This window comes from Anolis sagrei, chromosome 5, assembly GCF_037176765.1.
Source record: "Anolis sagrei isolate rAnoSag1 chromosome 5, rAnoSag1.mat, whole genome shotgun sequence".
Taxonomy (NCBI): Eukaryota; Metazoa; Chordata; class Lepidosauria; order Squamata; family Dactyloidae; genus Anolis; species Anolis sagrei.
Window position 1 is genome coordinate 84,870,938 of NC_090025.1, and position 16,351 is coordinate 84,887,288.

General features: G+C 40.1%; 1 protein-coding gene across 4 annotated transcripts in view; it reads left to right on the forward strand.

Annotated features, from left to right (window-relative positions):
- Window positions 1–16,351, forward strand: part of RELN (reelin) — a 375,263-nt gene that overhangs the window by 40,981 nt on the left and 317,931 nt on the right. For all 4 annotated transcript variants that reach the window (XM_067468825.1, XM_060778339.2, XM_060778338.2 and 1 more), the window contains exon 2: window positions 12,049–12,159. In XM_067468825.1, coding sequence (XP_067324926.1) covers window positions 12,049–12,159 — 111 coding nt within the window. The remainder of the gene's footprint in view (window positions 1–12,048; window positions 12,160–16,351) is intronic.

The following is a 16,351-nucleotide window of genomic DNA, read 5'->3' on the forward strand; positions in this document are numbered from 1 at the left end:
AGAAAGGAGCAAAAAAATCTACAATTGTACAACAGTGAAATAGTCTTAGAACTGTACAGAAATCTGCTGAAGGACTGGCACATTTCACTCATCCTTTTACATTAGTTATGTTATATGTACTTTGTAAAAGACAAGCAAATTCCAGATTTAGGTGATACTATAGTTTATTAGTTCCAATTTCAAAAAGTACACAGGAAATGCATTTGTGTAACAATTGATGTTACATTTTGGCATCTAATTTGGGACCCAGTCCAGATTCTTAGCTGTAATTTTTATTTGATTTACTTACGAAATACACCAGCTAGCAATCATTATTTTTGTTCTTAATGTTGCTCTCTGTTATCCATAATATAAAGGGTTCTCAATACATAGAGTAAGAAGAGTATCTCTTGTTTTGTAAATGAGGAACAATGAGCGTTTTGAAAAATGCTGATATGAAATTACACTTCTGTATAAATATTTGTATAAAGTTATTGGGTGATATTTTAATTTGTAGATGTTCCCTTAATTTTTAGTGTCACTGGAGTAGTTATCCACTCAGTTTGCTTAGTATTATCATAATTCACAATGTAAGAGGTTTTATATCTTACTGAACTGGGGTCACTATGCTCAGGAGCCCATGTTTAGCTAGTATGCCCTCTAATCTAAAAATAAACCTAATGTCTAGCAAGCTTTTATAATAAATACTCAGCAAACAACGATTCTTATATCCTAGCAAAAGAAAGCATGCGTGTATTTAAAATGCCATTACTGGTTCTGTTTATGGTAAAGACATACCTTATGATGGAAACAGAATAAAAGGGATTTACAAAACAATGCTGGAAATCTAAACACAAAACTCATATTCATATCTGCTTAATAATTTATTTAGAGCAGTGCCAACAGTATGAAATTTTTATGTATTGGTATCAAGCAGCCAGCTACACATAAACCTGAAAAGCATGAGCAATAAGACTAGATTTAGGAAGCATAATCATTACATTTCTGACATTATTCTTATATTACATAGAATTTGTTATTCACTGCAGTTGTGACATAAAAGAGTAACTTCAAAAAGAGTATGTCTTCAAAAACTGTAGTATCGCATCAACTTGTATAGTTATTAGCATTGGCTGAAGGATGTTACTTTCATTTGTATCGCTATTAGGTTTGGTATTAGAAGTTTAAGGATAAATATTCATTATTCAGTTACTCAGAAAACTGCAAATACTAGGATTCTATGGGGTGCAGCCATTGCAATTGAAGTGAAATCATAATGCTATAACTGTGTTGTGGGAAAAGGCTAACTGTTTTGCTCATCAGAATTGTTGATCATTTTCCTCTCCTGGGTTTTATTTTATACTAGCTTGGGGACCCGGCGTTGCCCGGGTTATTAGAGAAAGTGGGTAATGGTGGTTCTGTATGCCAAGTTTGGTCTTTATTGGTCTTTGGATAACGGCTGCATTATTTTCAGGAAGTGAGTGAAGGTACTTGAAGTCCCATCATCCATGGCCCATCCTCCTCCAAACAGCAGCAGGATATAGAGTGGGTCATGGGGGCTCTGTGTGCCAAGTTTGGTCTTTATCAGTCATTAGATGAGGGTGGCAGTGGTGGCAGTAAGTGAGTGAAGGTACTGCAAGTCCCATTACCCAAAGTCCATCCCCTTTCACACTGCAGCAGGACATAAAGTGGGTCATGGGGGCTCTGTGTGCTAAATTTGGTCTTGATCAGTCATTGGATGAGGATCACAGCAGTCTCAGAACATGAGTAAAGGTACTGCAAGTTCCATAATCCATAGTCTCCCTCAAACATCACCAGAATGTTGAGTTGGCCATGGGGGCTCTCTGTGCCAAGTTTGGTCTTTCTTGGTATTTGGATGAGTGTCACTGTGGTTTCAGGAAGTGAGTGAAGGTACTGCAAGTCCCATCATTCATTGTCCGTCCTCCTCCAAACAGCACCAGGATGTAGAGTCGCTCATGGGGGCTCTGTGTGCCAAGTTTGGTCTTGATTGGTCATTAGATGAGGGTTGCACCAGTCTTGGGAAGTGAGTGGAGGTACTTGAAGTCCCATCATCCATAGTCTGTTCTCTCCCAAACCTCACCAGAATGTTGAGTTGGCCATGGGGGCTCTGTGTGCTAAGTTTGGTCTTCATCAGTCATTGGATGAGGGTCTCAGTGGTTTCACTGAGTGAAGGTACTCTAAGTCCCATCGTCCATGGTGCATCATCCTCCAAACTGTACCAGGATGTAGAGTGCATCATGGAGATCCGGTGTGCCAAGTTTGGTCCTTATCGGAAATTGGATGATGTTTTGCAGTGGTCTCAGGAATTGAGCGAAGGTACTGCAAGTCCCAAAATCCATGCACGATCCATAGTCAAACCTCACCAGGGCATAAAGTGGGTCATGAGAGGTCTATGTGCCAAGTTTGGTGTTGTTCAGTCATTGGCGAGGGTCGCAGTGATCTCAGGAAGTGAGTGAAATGATTGCAAGTCCCATCATCCATTGCCAAATTCTTCCAAACCGCACCAGGATGTAGAGTGGGTCATGCAGGCTCTCAGTGTAAATTGTGGTCCTGATCCATCATTGTTGGCAGTTGTAATTGTGTTAGGAAGGGAGTGCAGGTATTGCAAGTCCCATCGTCCATGGTGCATCCTCCTTTAAACTGCACCTGGATGTAGAGTGCGTCATGGAGACTCAGTGTGCCAAGTTTGGTCTTTATCGGTAATTGGATGAGGGTTGCAGTGGTCTGAAGAATTGAGCAATGGTACTGCAAGTCCCATAATCCACGGTCCATCCCCGGCCAAACCACACCAGGACGTACAGTGGGTCATGAGAGGTCTATGTGCGAAGTTTGGTCCTGATCAGTTATCGGAGGAGGTTAACAGCGGTCTCAGAATGTGAGTGGTGGTACTGCAAGTCCCATCATCCATGGTTCATCCTCCTCCAAACTGCAGTAGGATGTCGAGTGGGTGATGGGGGCTCTGTGTCCCAAGTGTGGTCTGTATTGGGAGTGTTCTGACCCAGCCCCCGGCCTTTCCTTTCCTCTCTTTGTCATCTCGGAATGTTGGAAATGAGGCTGGCCAATCAGAGACCATATGCAAATTTCCTTGTCATGCCCCGTTTCTGCCATGAACCTTCTTCTCCACCAGGGGCTCCTATTGAAGCTGGCCAATCAGAGACCATATGCAAATAGCAGCACAGCGGCAGCCAATCAGAACGCTGGCACATACACTTCCGCCCTCCCTCCACAATTCCTCTGTCCTATACAAACAAACACTCTTCTTTATTATATATATAGATTTAAGTTTGGACATACCCAGCTATATCTAACTTTTGAGCCTGTGTAGTATTCTTTGGCTGCATAAGGACTGGAGCTCACTCCGAAATGTAACTAATCAAGGGGCCACCAAGATGCTGTAGTGTTAAGCATGCATTTTTAAGGTGTCAGCCAGCCAGAGGTATCATAACTTCTGTTCTAGCCTGACTTCCATTGCTCTCCCAAATACACTGCACTTTCCAAACAAGGAGCATATCTACTCCTCATTAGGCTTTGGAGGCACACTATGTCCCTCTGCTATTCCTCTTCACTAATATTTTTGTGTACTTCTGCAAATCTTGCAGTTATTCTGAACATGCTGATGTCTCCCTTTTTTCTTAGTGGTACTATAGTGGGTTGAATCTTCAAAGTCAAAGTCAATGACTTGGGTCTTTTTTTCCCATTGTATTCTTTTTTTAAGTTGAATGCTGTAATAATTTATTATTTATTTACCTATTTACAGTATTTATATACTGCCTTTCTCACCCCTGGGGGGACTCAAAGTGGTTTACACATAAATAATGGCAAAATTCAATGCCTTACACTGGACACCGATACGATGCCAATAATAATAGTAATCATCATCATCGTCATCATCATAATCATCATCATCATCATCCTATGATTCTATATCCTGCCCTCTCTCCAAACAGGACTCGGGGTGGCTTACAAAAAATAAAGTCACATACAAAACCAAAACAAAAAAATAGAATAAATACATAAACAGCAATATAAAAAACAAAGCAAACTAAGAACTAAAAATAACCATATCAATAAAATACATCATTTAAAATATTGTACAAATATTACATATTGTAATATTTGTATTACAATTGATACCAATATATACTTGTAGTTCATCATAATATATGGAAAGATTGTGTTTTGTGGATAAAAGAGAAAATAGGAAGTAGGAGCCAGATATTATGCAGCAATTTCAAGTATGAAATCTAGCAGTAAAAACAAGAATGACAATTCCCGGAGTTATTCATAATAGGCTTCTGTTTTTCTCCTTATAGGGTGCAGCGATGCCATTGAGGGAAACAATCTAAGCCTAGTAATACATCAGAAACAAAGGATTCGAAGACTCTTTTGTTTGTTTGCATAATCAAAATGTCCCAGCTTCATAAAGTGGATCTTAACTTCGTAAAACTTCATACTCTAAATTTGTGGAGATTGCCAATGACCACAGTTACTTCTCCTCAAAAATAGCCCTTGTGGTTTACTGTATATAGTAAACATTCAACTACTTCTAGCAGAAAACAGATCTACAAAACCATATAATTCCACTTAAACTATCACTCTTACACATTCTGAGGGGGGAGGGAGATTTAGCACTCCTTAGCAATTTCTTTATTGTCCAATTTGCACCACTGAAATTGTGGTGCATACTGTGTTTAAGCATCTTAATAACTTTCCTATTGGATGAGTACTTGGCAATACTATTATCATCACGTCGCCTAACTTACGTTGATGATAGTTCTATGCCAGAGTTAAAAAACAATGCTGTTCTTGGTGTTACGCATTCACTAGATTAATGTGGCTGGTGAATACCTAATTTAGCAGGTGGGAGTGGATGTCAAAGTGCCTATTAGATCAAAACGTCCTTCTGAAGATTCTGTGAAAATTCTGGATTTATCTTAAGGGAGAAAGCAATTGTGTTAGGTATGTTGAATAAAGAATTAACTCATGCTTATCCACTGACATCAGCAGTGCTGTCATATTTTATCTTAGCCCTCCATTATTAATGCTTCTGCACATTGTTTCAAATGTCGTGTTACTTAAATAATGCTTGCATGTTAAATGGGGAACATCTATTCACTCTAGCTCAGTGTTGGATTTACCATTGTGCTTGGGTATGCTTAAGCTCAGAGCCACTTTGACTTGTGTGGGGGATCTTTGAAGACTTTCTGTTTCGGAGTGATTCCAGACATAATGATAGAGCTGATAGTCTATGGCAGGCAGTGTGAGCCCACCTCCTTCAGGGCCCAAGTAAGGGGTCTCATAACTTAACTGGCACAGGGCATCATTTTTCCTAAATCCAGCACTGCCCCAGCCTCAATATTCTCTGCACTATTTCATCTTTTCTCTATGAGCCCTGCCAGAACATGGCATCTCTTACTAGGAGGGCTAAAGAAGCCAGTTGTGGCTGCATATACTCTCATGATTCTCCAATTCTTTGGACAAAGATCATCCAAGACATTTTGCGTCCTGAAGCAAAGGATACGATGCCACATATACACACTCCAGTTACAGATGCAGAAACCAGCTGGATCAGTAATTTACTTCAATATGAGTTCTAGAACAGCATTCTTTATCACACTTGAGGGCAGCTGGTTAGCTTATAGAGCCGGTCCAGACAGTACCTTTATCCCAGAAGCTCCTAGTTCAAACTAGAGGGTGGCCAAATGATGTTCCCTGAAAACATGGGAGGAAAAGCTACAAAGGAGGGAAACCGCGGAATAAAAAGTTCCCCTTTTATCCCGTTTCTGGGGAAAAGAACCACATCTTCATGTGTGTGTGTATGACCCTGCATTTCAAAAAATTCGTGTTTTCCTTCCCTCCCCCCTGTCTGGACTCTCTCCCTGGCTCCTTTCCCCCCCCCCCTCAACTTACCGGAGCCTTCACCAGAAGTAAGCCTGAAGCCTTTGCCTCTCTCCCTCCTCCCTGGAAGATCCAACAGTGGGGCTTGGAGCAGAAATCCCCTTTCCCCTACCCAAAGCCCTCTTTCAGCTCTTTCAAGGGAGCGGGGAGTGAGGGAGAAAGGCTTCAGGTCTCGTCAAAGTCTTCTCCCAGTAAGTGCAGAGGGGAATGGGGGAAGGGCAGGGGAGGCTGGCAGTGTCCATGATGCCCACCTCTGCTTATTTCGAATAAGTAGGGGTGAGTATCTGGACACCCTCTTGAAAAGCCCCAGGGTTTAGGCAAGCTGTGTGGTCTCTATCCCAAGAGATCTCTATCGGATCTTTTGCCTGTCTGGAACCACCCATAGCATCCAGGACAGGCTGCTTGGCATCCACAGCTCTGGCCTTCTCCCAGCATTTGTTGACTGAGGTTGTACCTGTGTGTCTAACATCCTCATCATATGGGCTTCCAGAATCACCATGCATCATGGTGAATCTGATGGTGCCCATAGGGATGTGAAGGGAACCCATTGCTCCATACCCTGTATCACCCGTTGCCCCATCCCATGGGGGAAAATGTTGACTGCCCGGCTTCCCCCATTGATTCAGTACAACACAGGAAGCCTCCCATGTTGCAGCCATGGCGGTATGCGCCAGGTTGTCATTAGTTTTGTGACTGAGCCCTACTGGAGGTACCTCTACATCTTGGGATGGAAGCCAGCGGGCTCCATTGCTAAAGTAAAGACAAACTGGCACATGTCGCTGAAAAGTACCTCATCTAATGAGGTTGATAGTCTTCAGAGTACTCAGTGTTGTGGTACAATTGGAGAGACCCAGTCTACTCAGCCATGAAGCTTATTAGATAAAGTTACTCATCTCATAGGCTTGGCATGAAGAAGATTATTTATGATAAAGGGATTATTTATGATAGCGTTAAAGTGAGAGGAATTTTCTCTATTTCTGGGGGGGGGGGGGCAAATTTCAATATAAAAAAGGCCTCCAGAGTCACATGCCAGCAGCAAAGACAAAATAGCTTTCTCGTTTTAAAGAACACAGTCAAGGACACCTGCCATTCTGAAAAATATTATATATTGAGTATCCCTTATCTTAAATGCTTGAGACTGGAAACGTTTTGGATTTTAGATTAGGGGTGTGGTGGAATACCTGTATTTGCATATTTGTACATAATGAGATATCTTGAAGATGGAACCCCAGCCTACAAAAAAAGTTCTGTTCAATATACATCTTATACATATAGCTTGAAGGTAATAATTTTTTTCTATTTATATATGAAACAAAGTGTCTATACGTTGAATGATCAGAAAGCAAGGGTGTCACTATCTCAATCACTCATGTCGACAGTTGGAGAGTTTGGAATATTTTGGATTTCAGAATTTCCGATAAGAAATGCTCAATCTGTACACAATTTTAAACAAGTTTATTAAACAAGTCCTATAGAATTCTAAAGAGCTTATGTCTAGCTGGCATGCGTAAGTTATTGGAATATTATCTCAAATTTCTAGTCTACCATTCAGTTGGAATTAGGCAGAAATTAGCATGCATCTAGATACCAATAATTAGTTGTACCTTCTGATATTTATTTATTTATTTCATGCATTTGTACCCCGCCCTTCTCACCTCTGAAGTGGGATTCGGGGCAGCCAACTGTGGAACTCTCATCTAGGTGAAGTTAAGAAGGTAGAGCTGTCAAGCAATGTAGTCTGCTTTTAAAATGGCCCTAGCCTTGTGTTTTTCTTCTACTGTGTTCAGAAACTAAAAAAAAAAAAATCAATGGCACCTTTAAAATAATTAAAAACAAATTTTAAATTTTCAACTTGCTTTATATGTTGGAAAACAACAGTATGCCAGTTGCATTTATGCCTTGTTCTGTTGGTAGCTTCTCATACAGCTCTTTTGTGTTTATCGGGTCTTTTAAAAATGTTTTGTATTGTTTGCTAATTTTATCTCTTGTAACTTTTAAGATTTTTAAGATTTTGTAAGTCACTCTGAATAACCCATTCAACAAGGCGACTCACTAAACCTCTTTGATCTCTTTTGGGAGAGATAAAACAGGGTATAAATAAGAATAATAGACAAGGCCCTGCAATTGACTTAACTTATATAAAGAGATCAATAAAGCGGGAGCATGAATATGCTATTGCCAAAACTCTGAGAGAAGAGCATAGGGAAAAGACAGTAATGATGAATGGTATGATCTGCCACATTTTTAATCTTACCACAACTCAGTTCTTACAGCATTAATAGTGCACCTGCTAGATTGGCTATTTGGCATCCCAAGTAATCTTCCCAGCCATGTGAATGATATGCAACCTATTTCCTGTGAGATTGCTACCCCACTGACTTTCTCACATCAGTCTCCCTGGGGCTTTAGACGAGAAATCAGATGAGGAACCCCTGCGGCTGGTTCCTGCTGCTTCCCTTCTGGGCGGCCTGCCAACGTTTTTGGGCAGCCTGCCAGCAATCAGCTGAGTGGCAGCATGCAGAAAGCACCCGACTGCTGTGAAGTGCATCTGCCCTGCCCTGTGGTCCTCACCAGTCTAATGAATTGTCCCCTCTCCTCCCCTTACTGCACACCCATCATTCCCGATTGACCAAGTCCATGTCTCATTGATCTTGCTTGACCATAGATGTACTCCTACGTCCTCTGATAGGCCCTCTCTAGGGCTACACCTATCATCACCTAGAGTAGTACTAGTTTTAGTTTCACAATAATTTGAAGTGAGGCCAGGCAGAACCTTACTTCTTAGGATGCTGGGCAGAATTTAAAAATAATATATATATATATTTAAAGAATCTATCCTCATCAGTGTGTCTGTGTTTGTTATATACAGTTTGTTATATACAACCTGATTCGCTCCTTCTAAAAAGCTGAGATAAAAGGGAGGGACTGTTAAAATCTTAGAATCATAATATTATTATTTTGATTCTTCTATTAAATATATTCACATTCTAAGTAACAGTGTATAGGTATTGGTTTTGGAGGTGGGGATGGCAACATACTAGAAACATTTGGCTATTTACCATGGGCACAATAAAGAACCCATACTGTTTTCAGGTATCGAAATTGACCAATATCTGATCATACAAAATGCAAACTGCTGGTTTCCCATGTTTGGTTCAGAAACATAATTGGTCTTAAAAACCAACTCACTTCTCCCAGAGGTAGATGGGTCGCTTGCAATTGAATTTTGCATTATAGCTTATCAAATAAAGCAGAAGTTCGCAAATCTTTTCAGCCACGGAGCCCTTTTTGAAGCAAAAGTTTTTCGTGGCACCCCAAGAAATGTTTATATATTATATTTTATATAATGTATATATATCTGACATGGGCAAACTTTTTGACCAACATAAACTTACCAGTATTTTAGTGGAAGACCCCAGAGGCCATCCAGTCCAACCCCCTTCTGCCATCCAGGAAAAGCACAATAAAAACACCCCAAAACATAACTATCCAGCCTTTGTAATAGGAGCAATCCCAGGGGCCATCCAATCCAACACCCTTCTGCTATGCAGGAAAAGGACAATCAAAGCATTCCCTGAGCGATTGGAGGGAAATAGGGGTTTGGAAGCAAAGGGGGAAAGGATCTGGATAGTGGGGAAGGAGAGGGGAAAAAAAGCTTCTACACCATCATATAATCCAGATTATCAAAGCAGATAATCCACATTATATACTTTGAACTTGATTATTTGAGTCTACACTACCAGGTAATCCAGTTCAAAGCAGAAAACCTGGATTTTATGTGGCAATATAGAAGGGGCCTCCTATACTGTCATATAATCCAGATTATCAAATCAGATAGTCCACAGTATTTGCTTTGAATTGGAATATAGCAGTCTACATTGAACGTATAATGCAGTTCAATCTGCACTTTCAGTACAGTACTGTGGATGAAGCTAGAGGCACTTTCTACACTGCCATATAAAATCCAGATTATCCACTTTGAACTGGATTATATCGCTGTGTGGACTCATATAATCCAGTTCAAAATAGATAATGTGAATTATCTGCTTTGATAATCTGGATTATATGGCAGTGTAGAATGGGCCTCAGGGCCCTTCTACACATGCGCTAAAATGCGGATGAAACTGGGATAAAATGAGGGTTGGCTAGATGACGCTGATTCGGATTAACAGTTGAAAAACACGTGTTTAAATGGTGTGTTTTAAACCCAATTTCAGCCAGAAAATGTGCATATTCGCATTACTGTATATCCCTGCAGTGAAGGAAAACACATGATTTCATTCATATATCCCGGTGTGGACTATTCCAACACATGTGCGCATTTTAAAATTCAAAACAGCTGATGAGAGCTGTAATCAAATTGAGCCACAGACATACAGGTGGCTAAATGGAAACACAAATGGAAAACAATTTCAATGAGAATTCTCTGCAACCATTACTTTGTCCTGCTCTTTATGAAATTAAAGAGATTGAATTTACGGTCGAGTGAGGAGAGATAATAAGAAATCTGCTTGTGTGTGCACATTTAGGTGTCTGCATGAGTGCATAAGAGGTCCAGCGCATCTCAGAGAGCCATTTTTTTAAAAAAGAACTTCTGCTGGATGTTTTCCTTCCACCTTGCGGATTTCTAAAATCCACTACAAACCAAGGTGTCATGATGGCGGGGGACCATTTACCAGGAGTGACAAGTATATGTTTGTACTTGCTATCAGGTCCCATTTTTTGCCCACTTATTTGACCCACATTTTAACATTGTATGGAAGTGCCCTCAGTGTACTTCTGTCTGATAAAAGTGAGGTTATCCTTTTTTTAAACCACAACAACAATAAACATGGAACTCTCTGGCAGGGCAATCACATGGAAGTGAGTAGTGCACACAGCTTCCCCCCATGGAGCTGGCAACACAGGAGGCTTCCTGTGTTGCCAGATTCATGCCATCTCCTTGGGGTGAACCTGTGGGCATTACATGCGCTCCTTGCTTTCCCCCATGTGAGTGGCCTGCCAGCCGGCAAGACAAACCAAAATAAGGGCTCACCCTTAAGAGGTGTGCCGGCCGTTGGCGGCCATGTGACAAGGTCCTTAATTCCAATATTCATGGAAAGGTGAGGTGTGAATGTATAAATAAGAACAAGACTATAGCCAATAGATTGTATCAATCTTCTCATTTTATTAGACACCAATGAGTAAGATTTAATAATTTAATACTCTAATGTGTGTTAAAATTGTTGTGGAAAATAAATTTGAAAGGCACAACATTATAAACATTTTCCTGCAGAGATGGTTGTACCACCAGCCATGGCAGGAGGGTGGTTACAAACCATTTGGTTTATTGGGAATATAACTTTTCAGTTTCTCAAGTGGAGGGAGTTGTTTATATCAAAACAAAATAATGTCTTTCAGAAACAGATTGAAATTAGTAATCTTTCATTGCTACCTTGAGATCCTTCCTGCTGCTGTAATGCACAATGTGTGTCCACTTCATGGTAGAAAGATAATTAAGGATAACAATTGTTTCTGATTCATTAATGATGATAAATAATTGGAACAGTTAACATATATGAATATCTTCTTGCTATGCTGTGAAGTAGGTACTTGTAAAAATGGAAAGGTGGTTTTCTTAGATTGGTAAAACTTCCATTTTAAACAAATGTTTAGAATGTTCCTAACAAAGTTTGTGAGTACAGAGTAGCATGTATGTGTTTGTAATTTGCTAAGGGTTCAAAATGTATGGGACTAGTTTTTGTGGACTATATGTGGACATTTGATGCATGAAGTATTATACAGGTGTATACAGTATGTTTTATATGAATAGAGATAATATTTGAAATATTTTAAAGCGTGTTTTTCAAGTGTCAGGCAAATCTTGTACTAGTGAGACTCTTTTCAGTTTGGTAGTCTGCATAATTTTGCACTTTATGTGGATGGAGAAAAAAGCATTTTCTGCAGAAATGTTATTTTGTGTGCATTTTTTTTGCATAAGTCCCAAGAAATTGCAAGAAGAAATATTTCCCTTCAAAAATGAAATTAAGAAATAACTACAAACTTTGTGCAATGTATATGTGCATTAGGAATAGAATGACAGGCTGTGAGGTCAGGGGTGAAACTTTATCTTGGAATGGGTAATAATTTATATTTTTTTCCTCATTTCAGTGACTATTTCAACAAGCACCTTTTTTGATGGCTTACTGGTCACAGGACTCTATACATCTACCAGTGTTCAAGCTTCACAGAGTATTGCTGGCTCCAGTGCTTTTGGATTTGGTAAGTCCAGTTTATTTCAACAAATGAGCTCTCTCTGTCTCTGTCTCTCTTTCTCTCTCACAAACAAACTCACATTGTCAGGCATCTTAATGGAACTCTCAATCAGGGTAATTAAATTGAGAAGGTGTGAGCTGAACAACAACTAATACCACATCCAACCACAAACTAGCAAGAGCTTAACATTCCTTGTCAAACATATAAAAATATCCTCACAAATTATTCATTTACAGGTTGAGCATGCCTAATTGTAAATCCAATATCTGAAAACCTCCAATAACTGAAACGTTTTGATTCTAGCCTCCTCCTTCTACCTGATTTACCTCTCGCTGTTTACCTGCCTCTGTTGTGAGATGGAAGGAGGGAGGAGCATTTCATCTCTCCTTATTGATGCACTCTCTTCATCACCCTCTTAGGCTGGATCTATATTACTTTATATCCCAGGATCTGATCCCAGATTATCTGTTTTGTATTGGATTATATGAGTCTAGACTACCAGAAAATATGGGAGAAGCAGTTAATATGGAATCAGATCATGGGATATAGAGCAGTGTAGTTCCAGCTTCAGTGGCATTGGTGGTGCTGTTCTTTTGAGATCACCACCAATGGTGGTGGTGAGAGGAGGACCATCCCACTCACCTCATGCCCACAAGTGAAGGAGAATACAGCTGGGGAGGATATTTCAGTGGAAAAATTACCTTGTGTCCTGCCCTTTGTGTGATACAAATTTCCCAGTACTGCTACTGATAATAATAGGAGTGGCCTCTGCCTCCATTGAAATCCCTCAATATTATCTTAACTGACAATATCTCAGACAGACTGTAGGCCTGTCACCATTTTCTCTTATGTGGTTTTTAATAACCTTGAAGCTAATGAAGCTTCAAAAGCTTGCAAAAAAGTGTATTTTATGCTTTAGAGTTAGCCCCCAAATGGTATTGGTGCTTGTCGATATTGGGTTAGGTTGTATTTTGTATTGTCGAAGGCTTTCAAGGCCAGAATTACTGTTGCTGTAAGTTTTTTGGGCTGTATGGCCATGTTCCAAAAGCATTCTCTCCTTACATTTCACCTGCATCTATGGCAGGCATCCTCAGAGGTTGTGAGGTTGTATTTTGCTGCATGGCTAATGTGGCTATCCCTTGAATATAAACTGCCCTTCTTGAGGGGGCTTTGCAAAGAGAAAAGACCATTGACTGCAATGTGACATCTACTTGGTTAGCATTATTGGCTATGGAGAGAAATGACTTGGCTTTGGTGATCTGTGTAAATGGACAATTACCAGCCTGAAATGGAACACTGCTCTGCCACGTTTCTACTGAATGTGTTGAAAGCAAAACAGGAGCTTTCTCTTCTGTTAAAAAGATGCCATTTAAACTTCATTCCATGAAATATAAGAGAAATCAATTGCCTGAGTATCCACTGGAACAAGAAAATTGGCAATGCTCTAAAAGACCAAATGGACTCACACTGGTCATTTGTACAAAGTGGCTTTTCAGCATGGTTCCCATCACTATAGTTCCCTTTTATGTAGTCTACACATGCACAGCCTGAGTACAGAAAGTTATGACCCATTCCTCAGCCCTCCCATCTGAGTTATAGATTCTCTTTCCAGGGTTTATACGTACTGTTGCCCGCAAGTGAGGTACAAGTGCTTGTTGAATTAATCAGAGTATGGTGCTTCATCATGGCTGTTTGCATGAAGGAGCAAGAGGCAGGGGGCATGCATTTTGGCTCTCATTGAATTCTATGGGAATATTTCATGTTATGCCACCTTTTTTTCTGAGCAACATTATGCCAGTGGAAAGAGAGGGAATGGAATCTCATAGTGTGTTGGGATTCTACCTAATGCAGCTTTGTATCACAGTTTAAGATTATATTTCTTCCCTAACAGTTCTGACACCACCCTGCTTAGGCCCTCAGTGATGACTGGGTCTAACAGCAAGAACACACCAGAGTATCATTCTGCTACTATATTCCTATCAAAAATCTGCTGGTGCTGGAGCTATAGACAAAATATCTAAATATTTAGGCACTGGAATTATTGAATGATTCAGTTCTGTCGGCAAGTTCTGCAATTAAATGAATTCTTATTTGAAAATAAGTCCTATTAGAATCATTGGCACTTATTCCCAATTAAATATGGATTTGGTAAGCCACGAAAGACCAGAATAGGTTAGAATAGTTTGAGTCCCTGAGTGTTAGGACTATAAAAGCAAGGCTTATTTAGGGTGCTTTGAAGAGAGAAGGACCACAGAAGAAATACTGGAATGTTGATCATTTTTAAACCGTGTGTCATTTTTTTTCCGTATCTGATGACAGATTTTAGATAGAATTTGAGAAGATGTTTCTGAGCAGCTCTATGTAGATTCTTTATCCTGGGGCTGATCCAGAGTGACAAATGGTTTTGACCACCAGCCCTGGGCTACTGAGGAGGCGGGAAGGTGTCCTGACTGTCCTGCAGCATGAACCCAGAAAGCTGCAGTTTGCTCCAGATTCTTGAAGAGTTAACACGGTTAGGTGGCCTTGAATTTTTGCCATTTTAACATGTTGTACACCACTCTGAGTCCCCTCAGAGGTGAGAAGAGTGGTATAGAAATGCAATAAAGAAATAAATAACTGGTCCATGTCAACAATCCTACAGCCACCACAGAGCTGATTCACCCCACTTTTGGGGGAACAAGTCAGTGTAGAAGTGCTTTCTGTAGTTTGAAACAGCTCTATTGTTATGCCATCTATTTCTGGTAAATTGTTTTTCCCAAGTGCTTTGAGTGCAGCTTTCACTTCATTTTCTAAAATCGTGTAGTCATCTTCAAATGATTCTTCCTTGAATAAATCTGCTATTCTTTCATCTCTTTTTTACAGTTCTTCATAATCTTTTTACTTCTTGAGCATATAGTGTGTTCCCATTCTGGTCATAGAGCATCCCCACACTTGATTTAAATTTCCCTTTGATTTCTTAGATCTTGTGGAAGAGGTCTCTTGTTCTAACTTCTTTGTCGTCGTCATCTATTCCTCTGCATTGATTGTATAGTAGCTTAGCTTTCTACATCCATGTGCAAAGGTTGCTTAACAGTTGCATTCAGAGTTCTGATCCTATTTCTGTCCCCTTTTATTTTTGCTTCTTGCGTATCCTTAACTGCTCAAAGGGTTTCATCTGTCATTTAGTGAAGCTGTTTTTAATATTGGCCTTTCAATATAGTTTTTATTTGTTTTAGAGAACAAAGCTGCTTTTCAAAGGAAAGATGTGTTAAAAACAAAAGGGCAGGTACGGGGAATTGTGGAGCAATCAGCAGTGTGGTAGAGGGTAAAGTGATATGTAGAAGAGGACGATAGTGATGTTATTAAGATAAATGGATGCTACGGTGTGCTGGTTGCCCCCAAACTTTCTTCAAGCTGAATAGCCTGAATAGTCTTAGTAAAGGTTTTCCTGGGTTGAACATTTTGCTTTTGAATGCCAAGTCAGTGAATGTGAAAATTACTGCTATTTAGGATGATCCTGGATGAACATGCCAACCTGACTTGAATCACAGATGGAATAGGCAAAGGGGTTAATCTCTATCAACTTTTTCCACTGGCTTTTTTTTTGTTCCAATAGTCTATCACATTGTCATCAGGTCACTTATTCCTCAATCTCCAGAGTTTGAGTACGTTTTTCTATATAGCCAGAATACAACAGAAATACAATTATTTAATAGTTTCCCTTCCTGAGTCAGCTAATGTGGTCATGGGGTTTGTACTGGAGCTTCCTTGGCTTGTGCTGGGGGACTTCAACATCCATGCTGAGACTGCCCTTTCTGGGATGGCTCAGGACTTCATGCTCATAATGAGAACATGGGTTTATCCTAAATGGAATGTGGCACTACTTATGCTGCTGAGCATATCCTGGATCTTGTTTTCAGACCTGGATGGGATGATGGTGATCTTAGTGTGAATAAACATTTTGTCACAACCAAATCAATATTTCCTTTGCATTAGAGTCATCTGATCCACTCAGGAGGCTAATGAATCTGGATGGTTTCCTGGTGGCTTTTGAAGATTTTTCTGTTGCTGCAGCAGGCAACTCAGTTAAAGCATTGATTGACCTCTTGAATAGGTGGTGAACATGACCACACCTGTATGTTGCCTCTTGTGAACTGGAGCCAAACCAGTCGTCTGATTTTCCAGGGAACTGTCAGTTACTAAGTGTGTGACATTCAGA